Source organism: Anastrepha ludens, chromosome 2, assembly GCF_028408465.1.
Source record: "Anastrepha ludens isolate Willacy chromosome 2, idAnaLude1.1, whole genome shotgun sequence".
In the NCBI taxonomy this organism is placed as follows: Eukaryota; Metazoa; Arthropoda; class Insecta; order Diptera; family Tephritidae; genus Anastrepha; species Anastrepha ludens.
Genome location: NC_071498.1, coordinates 22,924,357 through 22,940,551, shown reverse-complemented (window position 1 = coordinate 22,940,551; position 16,195 = coordinate 22,924,357). Strand labels below are relative to the sequence as shown.

Here is a 16,195-nt window from a genome sequence, read left to right as displayed (position 1 = left end):
CGTATTTCTTGGAAAAGGAAAATAGGAAAGAAGTTGGTTGATGCCCTTCACTTTGCACATACAAACACACATACAATTGTAATTGTTGCCAATGATGTTCGTGCATCTGCTTCTTATATTGGCTACTCTGGGAAAAAAGGCGCTATATTTTGGCTCTGTGTCTAGTCCCTTGTTGTTTATACCATGATACAGTTGTTTTGAGGCAATTGGCGCCTAACATTTTGCACGTACATGCATAGATATGAAACAATGCATTTGGTACTACAGTGGTCATCCAATAAAATGGATAATATTAATTATCGATTTGCTACTTCTCTTCTGGCTGGAAGTCGACTCTGCTCGATTAACTCTTCCGTGACAAAACCAACTCCAATCTGCTAGAACTCGGAAATTTCTAAACTCTGACCCCCTAATCTTCTTCTTTCTCTATCCAAGCAGCATATAAAAAATAATAAAATCTTTCAAATCCGCTAACAATTTTCTTTGTGGCGTGTTTCCTATTTTGGGTTATTATTTGAGCAATTTCACCTTATTTAAAACAGAGATATCACGTTTTTTTTCTTTTTTTTTATAAGAGGTTGGCACGGGTATTGACCGAGGAGTATAAAATAAAATAAATTAATTTTTCTTCGATTCATCCTGCACACGGACGGACAGATATGGCTAAATCGACTCCTCTCATCATTTTGGTATACTTGGATATAAACTTAGAAATCTCTTTACTTATCGCAAGTAAATAAATTTAATATTTACTAAAATAGCAAATAACAGTAATGCTTCTTTTTTGTGATTCCGCTTTGTGAAAATGTCGTTCAAATCAAATGAAGCTAAGAAGTATTTTAAATATTTAACGGAAGTAATTAACATTGATATTTTCATTTCGCAAGATTTCAGATGAAATCAAGAAAGGCTCGAAGTCACATACATAATCGGATTGCTTATGCTCGTAATACATGATATCTCACATTAATTTTCAGTGCAAAACGGTGCAAGAGTAGATCATATTCGTTGTTGTTGTTGTTGTTTTAACAGCATAGTTAGCCCTGTCAGTGTGGGTATATCATCTGTCGTCTTCGTCTAGCTCATCTAGGGGTAGGCCCAGGAAACATGCTGTTTCGACGGGTTGGGTCCAGAGGGAGAGGGGGGTTAGATGAGTCTGATTAAGGGGGCATGTGAAGAGGTGGTTAGTGTCGTGCGGGGTACCTTCACATGCCGGACATGTGTTTGGTATGTCAGGGTCAATTCTGGATAAGTAGGAGTTTAACCTGCTACAATATCCAGAACGTAATTGTGCCAATGTTACACGAGTCTCACGGGGAAGCTGGAGCTCTTCTTCTGCAATGGGTGGTGGGGTTGGACTTCGATTACGGCATTCACGGGACGGGAGTTCATGAAGGTGGTAACGGACTCCCGGTGAATGTCGTTTATTGACTGTCTGAATACTGTCCGGTCCAGTTGGTCTCGGTCAGTTTTGTCCTGGAGTTCGTCAGCGTAGTCGAGGAGGTGTCTCCTGACGTGCCTGGGAGGCGGCTCAGGCTCAAGCAGGTGTCTGCAGGGGTGAAACCTGCGGTAACACCCCAGCAGGAACTGCTTGCTGAGCAGTTTGTTGTGCTCCGCGACTGGGAGCATTTGTGCCTCGTTGTGCAGGTGTTGTATGGGTGACATCAGGAGGCACCCGGTCGCTGTCCGAATGGCGGTATTCTGACATGTCTGAAGCTTTATCCACTGCGAATCACTAGTGCCAGGCGACCAGACAGGCGCAGCATAGTTTAGAACCGGCCGGCCAATTGCCTTAAATGTCGAAAGCAACAGTTCTTTGTCCTTGCCCCAAGTGCTGCCGGCCAGCGATTTGAGGACCTTGTTGCGATTTTGGACTTTAGTGGCAATTGCGGTTGTGTGCGCAGAGAAGGAGAGCAAGCTGTCAAAGGTTACACCCAAGATTTTGGGGTTATTCACAGTCGGAATTGGTGTGTCGTCGACTTTTACCTTAAGGGACAGCTTGACCTCCTTTGTCCAGGTGGTGAAAAGGGTCGCCGTGGACTTAGTGGGGGAAAGTTGGAGATTCCTCGCAGTGAAAAAGCGAGAAAGGTCGGTGAGGTAGTTGTTCACTTTGGAACACAGGCCATCGATGTCATTGCCCGACGCCATTATCGTGCAGTCGTCAGCGTATGAGATCAGGGAAACTCCCGCTGGTGGTTGGGGGAGCTTCGAGATGTAGAAGTTAAAAAGCAAGGGTGAAAGGACACCACCCTGCGGTACGCCTTGCTTAATCTTCCTCTGCTTTGACATTTGATCTCGAAAAATCACTGACGAGTGCCGACCGCTCAGGTAGTTCGCGGACCACCTCTTCAGCCCTGGCGGGAGTGTCGACTGATAAATATCATCTAGTAGCGTGGAATGGCTGACTGTATCGAAAGCCTTCTTTAGGTCCAACGCTACTAGGACAGTCCTCTCGCAGGGGCGGTTTTGGTTAAGCCCGCGATTTATCTGGGCGTTTATGGCGGTGAGTGCCGTGGTGGTGCTGTGCACTCGTCGGAATCCGTGCTGATGTGGGGCTGGGGCCAGGTGGGTCGTGAAGAGTGGGAGTAGGAGGGCTTCAAGTGTCTTCACTACTGGGGAAAGGAGAGTTATCGGCCGATAAGACTCCCCTTGGTTGGCGGGTTTCCCAGGTTTCAATAGTGGGACCACTCTCCCTGCTTTCCACTTGTCAGGGATGATGAGAGTGGCCAGAGACAAATTGAAGACCCTTGTGAGGTATCCTACTCCCAGGGGTCCCAGATGCTTCAGCATCAGCGCGTTAAGTCCGTCAGGGCCAATGGCTTTCGAAGATTTCGACTTGTTGATGGCCCCCTGAACCTCATCACCTGAGAAAGTAAGTGGCGCACTGTCGTTCGTCAGTTTGTGCAGCCTTCTGGTAACACGACGTTTGGTTCTGTCGCCCGGAGGATGCAGTGTAAACAGCCGGCTAAAATAGCTCGCGCATCTCTTCGGGTCCGACGAAGTACAACCGTTGAAGGTGATAGCCACCTTGTCGTTGTATTTCGTCGGGTTCGACAAGGACCTAACGGTGGACCAGAGCTTACTCACTCCGGAGGTGAGGTTACAAGTCTTCAGGTGCTCAACCCATTTAGTCCGCTTGTGTTGATTTACCAGTTGCCGGATCTCCAAATTGAGATCCCTTATGCGGGGATCCCCGGGATCGGCCTGGCGTAGGTGGTCACGCTCGTTTGCTAAACTGGCTGCTTCTGCTGGGAAGTGGGGACGGATGTCCTTATAACATCCAGCTGGGATGAAGCGAGCCGCAGCAGCTGTGAGCACCTTGCGGAATGCGCGTTCGCCGACGCGCACATCAGTGGGGATGGGAAGAGCGGCGAAGGTGTCCTCGGTGAATTCCGTGAAGCCGGCCCAATTAGCTTTTATAAAGTTAAAATAGGACCGGTGATTCGCGGAAACGAAATCGGCAGGTCTCTCGATCGAGACGATAATGGGCAAGTGGTCTGATGCAAGCGATAGCATAGGTCGCCACGTTATGCTATTTATCAGACCCGCGCTAGCTATTGTTAGGTCAGGCGAGCTGCTACAATTGCCCACTACCCTGGTGGGGGCGTCGTCGTTCACTGTGCTGAATGTCGAGTCGTCTATCTGCTCTGCCAATTGCTGTCCCCTACGATCATTTGGCAGGCTTGAATGCCAAAGATCGTGATGCGCATTGAAGTCACCTACAACCAATCGGTTTTCACCTCTGATGAGCGCACCTATATCAGGGTGATATCCTGCCGGGCAGCAGGTGACAGGGGGTATGTATATATTAAAAATTTCGAGCTCGGAATCGCCTGACCGGACAGCTATGCCTTGACATTCTAAGGTGCTGTCCCTGGGGTCGATTCCTTCATCGATAAGACGATACTGCACAGTGTGGTGGACTATAAACGCTAGGCCACCACCGTTGTCTCGCTCGCGATCGTGTCTGTGCACGTTATAGCCATCCCTGGTGATCAGAGATGACCTAGCGTGCAACTTTGTTTCTTGGACCGCAGCTATCTTGATACTGTGCCGGTTCATAAAGTCGACTATCTCGTCGACCTTACTCGTAAGTCCGTTGCAGTTAAACTGGAGAAGCTTGAAGCTTCTCGGTGAGGTCAGTGTAATCCGGGGGGTGAGGGACGCGTGGGGTTGTCTACGTTGGACCTGCTGTGCAATCCACTGTGGTTGTTGCGGCCTGATGGTGGTGGGCGGCCGCTCCTCCGGGGGAGGTAGTGGGTGCAGAGCTCATATTCGATATCCGGGCCGGTTAAGGTGAATAAGCTAGACAATAAACAAAAACAAACGATATAGTCTGTGAAAAAACAACTCGTATGTAGTCATTAGTTTTTAGCAGATGCCTGTATTTTCTTTTGCTTTTCTCACAGCTGTTTGTATTTTGTTTAACGTGTAATGTAGTAAATACATACATATAACCAAGGCGAGTAGTTACAAGATGATGGCAGTAGTATAAAAATAATATTTACATGTATTTTGTTTTTGCAATTTTTGGAGCAGCAAAATTCTAATTGTAACAAAACAACAACAACAAAAACAGATGACTTTGTTACATAAATCTCCAACTCGCAAAAACAAATCAGCTGTTCTGCTGCTATATTCTTCTTCTTGATGGGTGCGATAACTGCTTAAGCAATTCTAGCCGAGTTTAACAAAACTTTGTCAGCCGTTTCTTTCCCGTACTAATCGCCCCAATTGGACTAACCGACTGAAGCCAAGTCCCTCTCAACCTGATCTTTCCAACGGGAACGAGGCTCTTTCTCAGCTGGTACCGCTGCTGCTATCACCTTATATGAATTTGCCTTGGTAAAACCCAAACGCCCACGATGTATGGAATGCAAAGGTTAATCAAACCGTTAATCGGCACCCCGCGAATTTGATAGAACCAGCTGATTTGCCGACGTAAAATGGGATATGACGGTTTGTTTACAATAGAGGTCGGCGAAAACTGACTAGCATCGTATGAATACGTGTGAAATAACCAAATTTGTTCTCATAATTTTTTTCGTATGGTCAAATCCTGTAATCTATCATTCTTGATTACAACCGATATGGGGCCTTATCTATTGCAACAAATCGTTTATTAAGACTGTGTTATAGCGCGACTTTTGTCGGCGTTTCTTTGAAAATTCTCTGTTTGTGCAATTCCTATTATAGGACAAATACTGAAGGTAACGGTATTTTATTTTCGCGATTTCAACAACCAGTCGACGTCAACAGTAGAAATAAAATTAAAAAAATAAACAAAAGGAAGGCAAGTTACTTGTTTGTAAATATTCAGTGAATGTCTTGGCAATTATTGTGATTTTAATATTTGGCAATTATTGAGATTTTAATATTTGTGTATGTGAGTGCGTGCCGTGGCAAGAAAGTGCGTGCATGTGTATATAATTTGTTGTGTTGGTCAGTTTCTATGGCTTTCGCTTACTCTTTCTCTTCACAAAATTTCCCTTCTTTTTATAATTCGTAAGCGATGACGTCGCAACAAATTCAGAAGGCGCAATCTTGTATTCTATCATTCTTATGATGCACACACTCACCAACGTAAATGTACGTTCCGTGTAAGCTGACACGAATAAACTAAAACTTTGTTGCTTTTTGGCTATGGGTTAATAAACAATGAAAAATCGTAACTGATAACACGGATGTGTGTAAAAGTGTGTATGCAAAAATATAAATGGCAACATTGTGTCGATACCACGAAACACAAACACACACAAACCGATGTAATGTGTAAATATGTAACCAAACAAAAGCAGTTGTTTTCTACGGCCAGGGACCACGATAACGTCAGTGAGTGTGGGCCCCATAACACATCATCTATTTCGTTCTCAGTCAAATTCGTTGCCGCAACGGACCCGTTGTAACAGGTCTATAAGAAGATCAAAATCTGGCAGCACTGCATGGAACAGGTTATCTAAAGAAAAATTACAAACTCACTCACTTCCCCAAGCAATGAATAAATTCTCAGAGTCGGTATCTGCAGTAATCGGATGAAATAATTCACACGCATACACATATGAGCGATGACATATTGTGTTTGATTTTGAGTGAATTTCAGTTTCGGAATGTATCTGTGTGAGAGGCATCACCCATACACACACACCAGCTCCAAGTACTTTTTAAACGTACGAAATTCATTGAACAGCGTCAGTTGTCATAAGCTGCTCCGCGTTGGTACAAATGATGAACGCTTGAACTGTGGATAACGAGTAGTACAGCTAAACCATGCTGCAGGTTGAATCGGCATAGGGGGGTGGGGCCCTTTATAATTTAATGCGTGTGCTCATATGTGTACAACACTCTTTAATAGCGCTCGATCAAGTCCACGAACACTACAAAGCCATATTATTCATACATACACATACATTTTTGTATGTAACATAAATCTGTATACATGTTGTGCATAAGCACGCCTTATATTTTCACACAGTTTTCTTTGTTAATCATCGAAAATAGCTAAATCTTTGCTAAACAGCTAAACACTGATATGATTTTGATTTGCGGTGAATTCGCGGTAGTTTCGTTGTTATTACAATTAATTTTTACACAAATAAGAGCAAAAATTAAAACAAAAGTAAAAAAAAAATTGGCAGAACCAACGTGATAACCGGCTCAGGCTGTTTTTTCCATTATTGGTATGCACTTGGATTTTGACTGAAATAACTTTAAAGAACACCACATTTATGTTTAAGAATACGTTAACGATAAATATTAAGTAGTACAATACAAAGATAATACAACTACACCAAGATAGTATGACGGCATTACTCTATTGCATGGATGATTTCACCTCCACCCTATCTAGAAAATACACGTACGAAAGGGGTTTATAGTCCGTACTGAGAATCGAGTCGTTAACACCACACATAACTTACATACATATTTATATATATTTTTCAGTTGCCTTCCAAGGCAATGCTGCCCGCTATTTCGGGCTACGTTCCTACTAGACACAGTGACTGAAACGGTCGCGACACTCAATTAACTTCAGAAAGCTTTTGATATTAAAATTTTTTACGAAAATGTGCTGAGTATTATGCACTATTTTACAATTTTCTATAACTTTGTTTAGCAATTTTGTCTTTTTAATTATGTATTTATTGTTAATCATTTAAGTACTTACCAATTGGCGACGCTGCTGCTGTCCACCTTTCTGCGTCTTGCCTGGCGACCCCGTTTCGGACATCGCCACCGAATTTTTCAGCTCAATTCAGTATTACCCACTCACAATTCACTTTTCCAAATGTTTTTGATCTGCAAATAATTGTTAGAAATTCATTAAGCACCACTAAAAACTATTTCTGTATTCATATCGTGCAAACGAAATTCTGTAAATTTAAATATATTTTTAAGTACCACGCAGCAACGAGTTTTAAATAAAGAAAAGTTAGCTTAAAACGTTTCTGCCGTATGGTAATATTAAATGACGTGTGGTCATCTCGTACAAAAAATAAAGTACTACAAATTTTATCACCGACAATGAATAGCATATGAACAGACGAGCTAAACGAACCGGACCGTACTAAACGTGCAACTTTCGTAGGTATCTAAACGAAAGAAAATCGCTTCTTCGTTCTTTTCTATTTCTCTCTATCCGTTCAAATTATACTCAAGGCGAATTCATATAAGGTGAAGTTACTTTACTAGACCAGTTGAATTGTTTTTTCTTGTGATTTGGTGGTTGCAGTGAATTTAGTAGGCGCATTCCGAAAACCGTTCCTTTGTTTTTCGTGAATTTGACAATTGGGTGACGTTAGTACATAAAATAAACAAATGAATGCACGATTTATTCTATCTTCTTGGCTTTCCACTCATTTTCGTTTATTCTTTCTCTTCCTTTTGTTTGTCTATTTTCCGTACTGACGACGGCACATGGGAGGACGCAATCCAACGTGATATCAGTAGGTCAGTTGATTTATTTTTTTACTTCTAATCTAAACATTAGCATGTCGCGGCCGTTCTCTTTTAATACTACTCAAGATGGATTGAATAAGGTGACAGCATTCACCCAGCTGAATTTTTCGCCGTAGGTATGGCTTACGTCAAATTGATATGCTTTGTTTGTATGTATTGGTATGTTTACATTCGTATGTTTACATTTGCTTGCTGATTTTGACATGATGCTTGCACCAAACGCAACAACAAATACATGTAGGGTTTTACTTATATGTGTTTGCTGTCACCTGTAATAAATTCGCCTTGATACTACTCTACTTTATTGGCAGATCGAGAATGACAACCAAGGCGAATTCATATAAGGTGATATCGTTTTTACAAATACAATTTGGAGGGCTATTGCCAAATTTTACCTGAAGGAAGAAGAAGGAAATTAAATGCAAATGCAATTATAATCAGACTTCAATCAGTTGATGAAAGAACATCACCTTATGTAAATTCACCTTAAATACAAGATTACGCATTGCATAAGCTAAGGAGAAGAATGATCGAATACAAGTTGAGTCTTTATTATCATTCGCGTTTTCATAACACAGGACACTTCATTTTTATTATATTATCTTGTTTAAAATCACTCAGTTGATCACAAACAAGGTTTGTTTATTTTCTGTGCTGACGTAATTAAAAACAGCCCATTTTGTCAAATTCGTCAAGAACAAAATAGCAGTACTCGGGACGGATTGTTAGCGGTAGTATAAAACAAAAATTTGGTATATTTATCATTTTCCCTTGAGCTAGACCAAGCAGAGCAAATTTTTCTTGTTTGGTGGTTTGAAAGTCAATGATCTATTGTATTTTCATTAAATTCTGACTCGTCGAAAATTCCTGAAGAACGTGAGAGTCAAACCACCAAATTGCGAAATTTTGTTTTTGTACTAGTGCTAACACCTTGTATGAATCATCCTTTTGCAGACGTCGCTTTCAGCGTTTTGGCCTGTGAAGGGTAATACCGCAAACAAACGGTGAGTACAGAATGCAAATGCATTATGTTTACGGTGGGGTAATTGAGATCAAAATTTATGTAATTATTGGTTCCACCCTTATTGTTCAACAAGATTAAAAATATGTATTTCTTTCAAGAAATTAAAGGAATCATTTTATGAATAATCAAATAAAAATAAAAATACTTTTTTTTTTTAATTATTTCATATGAATAATAAAAATAATAAGTATGCTACGATATGAATTTTTAATAAAGTCGTGGAATATACTCGTAGAATATAACTTATAATGTTCGAATTCCAACGTGGCCGCCGAACCTTATAGGATAAATTTCGTGAAGGCCGTCCAAAAACGGTGGTTGTGCCAGAAATAATCGATGCAGTGTGTCAATTGATACCGCAAGATGTAGCATTCTTTGGCATTTATGGGACAAGGATACATTCAATATTGTATGAACATTTGGTCATTAGGAAGATTTGTTCTCATTGGATTCAGCATAATTTAAGAACAGATCGCGTTCCCACGACAGCCGGTACTACGTAACCGGAACGACCCGGATTTATATCCGGCCAAGGACTGTCGCTTCAGCAGCATTCCCCATGCATGTATGTATGTATGAAATGTTTATGCTGCTACAACAACAACTAATTCTGGCAGCCATTTTAACAAACTAACATGACCACATACACCAGGCCTATTCCAGTGATCTTCGGTTAAATTGTCTCAATTTGGAGATTCGCCAACTGGTAAATCAACATAACAAAGTGGGTTGAGCATTTAAAGCCCTGCAACTTTCCGTCTCACATCTCTCTAATCCGACGAAGCACAATTACAGAATGGCTATCCCATTTGAAGATTGTGTTTCGTCGGACCCAAAGCGATGCTCGAGGCTTTTTAGCTGACAATTTATATTCCATCCTTCGGTTGACAGAAACAAGTGCCATGTTACCGGACCGTTGTACAATCTACCAAGCAAAAGTGCACCGATTGTTTTCATCAGCTATGATAAACCTGTTGCTTACATCACAAAGATCTTCAATTCTCTGAAAAGTGATAAACGGGCAAACATTAGACTTAGACGAAAACCTAGTGGCGCTGGATCTGTTCAAGGGTTTTGAGACAATTAGCCATGCCACTCAGCTAGTTGGCATCAAAAAATCTACTCTCACACGGGGACTGAAGAGGTGGCCCGCAAATTGCCTGTGTAGGCGACACTCGTCAGTAGCGTTTCGAAATCAAATACCTAAACAAATAGGGATAAAGCAAGGAGTGCCGCAGGATAGTGTTCTCCTTCAAACTCTACATTTTGTAACTTCCTAAACCACCAGAGAGTTTACGTTGACATTGGTTTTTGACAATATCGGTTGCTTGTGTTCTTCAGGTCCGCGAATTTACTGCAATCCGAACCTTATGTCTCCTGATGTCCCCTATCCAACACCTACACAGTGAGTTATTTATGTTTTCAGTTAAGGCTCTTAAGTTTAGCAAGCAGTTCATGCTGGAGTGTTACCGTAGAAACCATATTTCCCAAAACAGGACTTACAATCTTCCGGTACCATCAATAACATACAAGTACTTTACCCCGCATTCTCGTCGAACAATTGCCAATAGTATTATTTTATATAATTTTTAACAGTGTATGTTCTACCAGCGAGCGGCGGTAATCAAGTTCGGTTGCGCCCCATCTAACTTTGAACATCAACTTCATACGTACATGTGTACAGATTATAACCTTTTATCATTTTTCTTTCACGCGAACAGTAAACGCGCAGAGAAAAACGCGTGCAGGTACTGGAATATTCAACTGCAGAACTGATTAACCAGCGCTCGCTTTAAACCTGCTTGTGTTAAATTTCACGTAAATACAAAGTTACACTTTTCGACCAAGGATTTGCAAGGTATATTTTTTTACAGTGCATAGAGCCAAACTATTAGGAACAGGAATTTCATTACTTTAGCACACCCGTTTCTTAAAACATTAGTTACGCAGGTACCGAAGAATTGTGTTTACAGACGTTCCTAATTTTCTCTGAGCTTGCTTGGAAGATACACATATCCATCCACCTTTGTTTTCGTTCTTCCATTTTATCAAAGTTCACTTATACTTTGGTTTCATTTTATTTTTCTGCAACAACGAGATGCTCTATAAGTGATCATGTGTATTTATGCAAAGAATTCTCATTAAAGCTTATACCAATAATCCCACATTGGATTGCCTATTCTTCTAAATTTTTTGGATTCCTTTATGGGTGCGTATGGCACATAAGTATATACATAGGCATATCAACATCCGATACATTTTTACACAGCATTTTTTTATATGTAAGCTGATATATTAATCTCTAAGGTTCGCACAAATCACATTTCCACTATTCTAGATTATCGTCATATGTATTTACGTGTAGGGTAGCGTGTTTTTATAAGTTTTATTAAATATTTTACATTGCACAAAACATACTTGAGGAAAATATCGGTTTGTTCCGTTTTATCACTGAAACACTTATTTTTGAACTGTTGTGAGTCGCGCGAAGCACACAATCGACAAATAATTCTTTTAGCTGCTGGAAGAGGATTTGCCGTAAAATGAAGTATCCACACACGTCCACAATTCGCGCTGGCAACGAAACTAATGAAAACGAAACCTGTATCCACCAGAAACACAAGGCGAATCTATACAAGGTGAAGTCACTAGAGCAATAACAACATGCAAATGTATTTTGTTTTTCCAATTGGGTGCTTTGAATATCAATGGTCTGATTGAAAGAATATCTAGAATGATAGAATTGTTTAGTTTAAATCTCACAAATCGCAAAACTATCAAGTAATTCATTGAATTTTCACAAACACGTAATTCCTCCTCCTTTTGTTTATTTGATATTGGAAAGGAGCCTGACGTCACACTTACCAAAATCGCGAAAAATGAAGTAACAGTTTTGGGAAGACCCCACTTTCTGTATTCAATTTGCTTTGGAGCAACCTAAGTTTGTTTAGCACCTTCACACACTACAGAATTTTTAGTTGGCCAATTATTCGCTAGGGTCGTGCTGTATTTTTGCACACTAAATAGTCTGGTCAAACTAATAGTCGCGTTGATGGTGGGTGCATACACAACACTACGTCGGGCAGGGTGGCATTTGTGCTAATTATATAATTACGATTTCCATTCATACATGACATCCCTAGACTAATGTCGAACAATTTGGTAAAATTCGGACCTGTCAATTATTCGACAAAATGTTGCCCAAAAGTGTTAAAGAGAAATGAATAAATTATTAGATCCACGTCGTCTACACTGATCGATTACTAACGCTTCAAAAGTGAGCGCAAGAAAAAAATTGCCCATTTTTATGAGCACCACAATTAATTTGTATTTTAAAACATAACGCAAAAATCTCTCAGTGGTTTACAAATGTTTCAAAAGTACCTTACTACGAATTTTTACAGAATTTCCAGTATTGAACATAGGGCAGAGAAATTACGAATCGAATAGGGCTATACACATGGTAAACGAATATACAAAAAATGTTATAGCTTGGTCAAAAGATCTTATACATTTTTTAAGAAAAGTCGTAACATATATGGAAATATTGTTGGAGCTTCAAAAACATAAACGCGCTAGACCTTTTTAGTTTGATCGTAATCGGACATCACACCCAACTATTTAATCTGCGGCAAAATTGGTGTAATTTGTGCATTTTCACATCTCTTGATTCAAGAGGGACCACCAAAGAGTTGGTTGATAAAGACTATAGTGTGCTGAGGCTCTTACGTTCCATAATATACGGCGTTTATTTCGAATGTGAAATTGCGCCGAGTGGTTTCATTTAGGATTGTTATTATTTTAATATTTAATAAAACGCATAGCATCAATTTACAATATTTTTGAAATGCTAAGGGTTACTCGTACGCATTCGTACCATATTCCTTCTCACATGTATCTTCCTCCCTGATGTAGGAAACGTAAAGTTCAGGTTATGACAGATCTGTCCTGAAGGTTCTCTACATCGTCGTGCTCACGCAGAATAAATAACCCAAGCAGTACAATTGAGAAAGCTAGAATAAATTAACCAATGAGAATGTAAACAAGCAAAGCAGCAATAAGGAAGCGGGATACTTTGACAATCAAGACTCGAAATCGAATAGTGATACACCACCTTGCATGAATTCGCCTGGGGAAGAACGTATGTATTAAATAGAAACAAGGCAAATCAGCTGCTACTTTATTGATATACGTTTTGAATGTCCATATTACTCAAGACAGATAGAATAAGACTTGCGCCCATCAGAGATGCGTGACATCACACTGGTGCAGTGGCATGAAAAAATGCTATGTAGAACGGAAGAGATGACAAAGAAGATGGGTGCCATTTTTGTATTTTGATTCTGTGCATCGTAAATACAAATTCTTCCATTCCATACTTTCTCCAAATTCATGATATATACTGATTAAAATGTAAATTTGCAAAGCGTACGCATATTATTATTGTGGGGAGACTTCATATGTGGAAAATATACAGGAATTTACAGCACAACGTAAACAACTCAACTATGCAATCAAAAATTACTTGCTTTGTATTTATTTAAATGAGCTTTCCACTTTTAATAGAAATGTTTAAATGTCGTTAGGACTCGATTCCAATTTACATATTTGTACATGATAATAAATAAATCATTGTGACGAAACGTTATTGCCTTATAATAGTTTAATGTATTTTACAAAAATAAGTAAAAAATTATTAATTATAGTTATAAAGCTTCCTGGAATACATATACTCATTTATACCACAACTTGTACGTTTACAAATATTTTTTTCATAACTACATTTCAGTTCCGAGAGTGGCAACTTCTCCGCGCTTTATAAGAAACGTTACGGAAGCAATAAAAAAAACCTATTAAAATCCGTATTAGTAGCGTTAGAAAATGGAAGATTACTTTCAGTAATACGTTTTGTCCGAAAAATAGTTACTTTTATTGAACTACAAATCTTCCTCCATATGATCGGCTTTCATATTGTTAAAATCCAAACGACATGTATTATTATTGTCCACAAAGTCGTCGATATCTTCCAACTCGGGATCATGTTCAGAAAATTCGTCATCGTCGCATATAGTATCAGCATCCGCTATATCAGCAGTGCCAAAACTATCTGCACTTGTACTATCGCTGCTGGGTGGAGTCAATTCATTTTCTTTTTTGCGATGGAGTAACTCTAGCACTGGAGGTGGCTGCCAAAGCACCAAGGCGGTACAAGGTTTTTCGATTCGATTTAAAAGCGCTTCTGGTAAAAAGCTTGATTTAAGTTCTTGCTCTTGAAGTCTTTTTAACTGGTCACACACAGTAAAGCGGCTGGCATTACGCAATTTTTGTTCTAATTCTTTCGCAGTTATCTGATAGTCTTCGTATGTGAGATTAGTAAAGCATCTACCGGTACTAGTACTAGGTGTGTCATCACCGGACATAGAGTTGTTAGACTCATGTATATCATTTTGAATGTAATCACTAGATATGTGCAGGCCATTAAAATGAGCAGTGATTTTTTCTTCTGAAATGAATTGCTTGACGGGTCTGCATAAAAAAATATGCAGATCGTTATTAAAAAATTTCGAACTATCAGTATTAACTTACACTTGAACTTCTATATCTGATTTACGTTTCTGATGAAGAGCTGTTCGACAATGAACATCCTCGTTAACTTGGGCACTAAACTGCATTACGCTATTTTGTCCCACACTTGTGCTAGCTATTTTCCATGGCATTGTATGAAGGTTCCACGGTGTCAGTGAAGGATTAGGCATTAAATGCGGCATGGATTGTATTGATTGCTGGTATGGAGTAAAACTTGATTGTTGTCCAGATGCAGTTGCAGCTGTCGTCGTCGACTCCGTTTCTGCGCCACTATTATTGTCCAAAATTTTAAAATAAAGTAGTTATAAAACTGGTAAATACTATATCAAAATTACAACTTACTGCATTTTGTTACGCCAATAATTATTTTCTTCGTTCTGCATGAAATAAATATATTTTGTTTAAATTTGTTAAAAAAAAAGTCGTCTAATGCTGTTTGCTTTAAATTCCTCGCTTTTCTTTATTATTGTGCATTTGACAGTTCGCCTAGTTTTGTTTTTGTTTTTCTGCTGAATGTACTAGAATATTCCTACTCTGTTATCGTTGCCAGAGTGTCGAAATTCTGTGTCAAGGACTCTGGGACTGTGCCAGTCAGCAGAAAACGTCTATGGTGAAAACACTGTTTACTATGATCGGAAAATTGACAATTCTGCTGTGCCAGTTCTTCTGTCAGAAATTTTTCATAGTTTTCTTGATACAGAAGAAGAGCAGTGGGTTAAGAAATTAAAAACTATCTTTTCTGAGTTCAATTCTTTTGGAACTGAATTTAAAAGTTTTAACAATAACAGTGGAACAAAACAAAACAATAAAATAAGTTTTGCTTTTTTAAATAATATATACCTATGCATATATTTTTATTACCTTATAATTTGGTTATATTTTGATTTAATTTTTCTCCTGTCTGCTTCTTTGTTATGTAATTTTGCCTTTATATATATAATTGGCGCGTACACCCTTTTCGGGTGTTTGGCTAAGCACCTCCTCCTATTTGTGGTGTGCGTCTTGATGTTCCTCAAATGGAGGGACCTACAGTTTCAAGCCGACTCCGAACGGCAAATATTTTTATGATGAGCTTTTTCATGGCAGAAATACCCTCGGAGGTTTACCATTGACTGCCGAGGGGCGACCGCTATTAGAAAAATGTTTTTATTAATTTTGGAGTTTCACCGAGATTCGAACCAACGATCTCTCTGTGAATTCCGAATGGTAGTCGCGCACCAACCCATTCGGCTAAGGCGGCCGCCAATTTTGCCTTTGCCTTGCCTCAAAAAATCTAAATATTATCCAATTTACTAGCGTGACGTCAGAACTTAAGGATATTCAAACAAAAGATAGGAAAATTACTTGTTTGTGAAGAGAACGAGTAGGCGAAAGCATTGGAAACTGCCAAACAAAAGAAATTATACTTACAAACACACACTACCTTACCACGGCATCATCCACATGAAAACGCAAACAAACTGCATTTGGAGACTTTATATCAATTTGTGCTGTCACAATTTAACATACGACATTTCGTGTTCATTAGTTTTATTAGTTTAAATCTCACAAATCACAAAACTACCAAGTCATTTACTGAATTTTCACAAACACCTAACTTTTCTTACTTTTTTTGTTTTGTATTGCGAG

The 16,195-nt window shown here is 39.4% G+C and overlaps 2 protein-coding genes and 1 long non-coding RNA gene across 5 annotated transcripts in view; 1 reads left to right on the top strand and 2 right to left on the bottom strand.

Moving 5' to 3' along the window:
- Positions 1-11,573, bottom strand: part of LOC128865106 (jmjC domain-containing histone demethylation protein 1) — a 28,759-nt gene extending 17,186 nt beyond the window's left edge. For 2 of the 3 annotated variants that reach the window (XM_054105080.1, XM_054105097.1), the window contains exons 1-2: positions 11,399-11,573; positions 7,166-7,296 (exon numbers count right to left, since the gene is read on the bottom strand). In XM_054105080.1, coding sequence (XP_053961055.1) covers positions 7,166-7,228 — 63 coding nt within the window. In that variant the 5' untranslated portion in view covers positions 7,229-7,296; positions 11,399-11,573. Of the gene's footprint in view, positions 1-7,165; positions 7,297-7,398; positions 7,507-11,398 lie in introns of those variants that run through there. The other variant, XM_054105090.1, reaches the window with a different exon arrangement.
- On the top strand, positions 10,679-13,398 carry LOC128865161 (uncharacterized). The gene is made up of 3 exons (XR_008454760.1): positions 10,679-10,838; positions 12,896-13,121; positions 13,202-13,398. It is a non-coding gene; the product is annotated as an uncharacterized LOC128865161 (long non-coding RNA).
- Positions 13,399-13,487: 89 nt separating this feature from the next.
- LOC128865149 (uncharacterized) lies at positions 13,488-15,047 on the bottom strand. Its single transcript, XM_054105202.1, has 3 exons — positions 14,909-15,047; positions 14,567-14,836; positions 13,488-14,506 (listed from the first exon to the last, which is right to left on the bottom strand). Exons 1-3 carry the CDS (start codon positions 14,947-14,949, stop codon positions 13,918-13,920), a joined length of 900 nt encoding a protein of 299 aa, XP_053961177.1. The 5' UTR covers positions 14,950-15,047; the 3' UTR covers positions 13,488-13,917.
- Between the last annotated feature and the right edge of the window lie 1,148 nt (positions 15,048-16,195).

Excerpts from the sequence above, each read along its gene's own strand:
- LOC128865149 (XM_054105202.1), bottom strand. The coding sequence starts at position 14,949 with ATGCAGAACGAAGAAAATAATTATTGGCGTAACAAAATGCA. Across the intron at positions 14,837-14,908 it reads TATTGGCGTAACAAAATGCA|TGGCGCAGAAACGGAGTCGA; the intron begins GTAAGTTGTAAT and ends GGACAATAATAG. Across the intron at positions 14,507-14,566 it reads TCAGATATAGAAGTTCAAGT|ACCCGTCAAGCAATTCATTT; the intron begins GTAAGTTAATAC and ends TTTTTTATGCAG.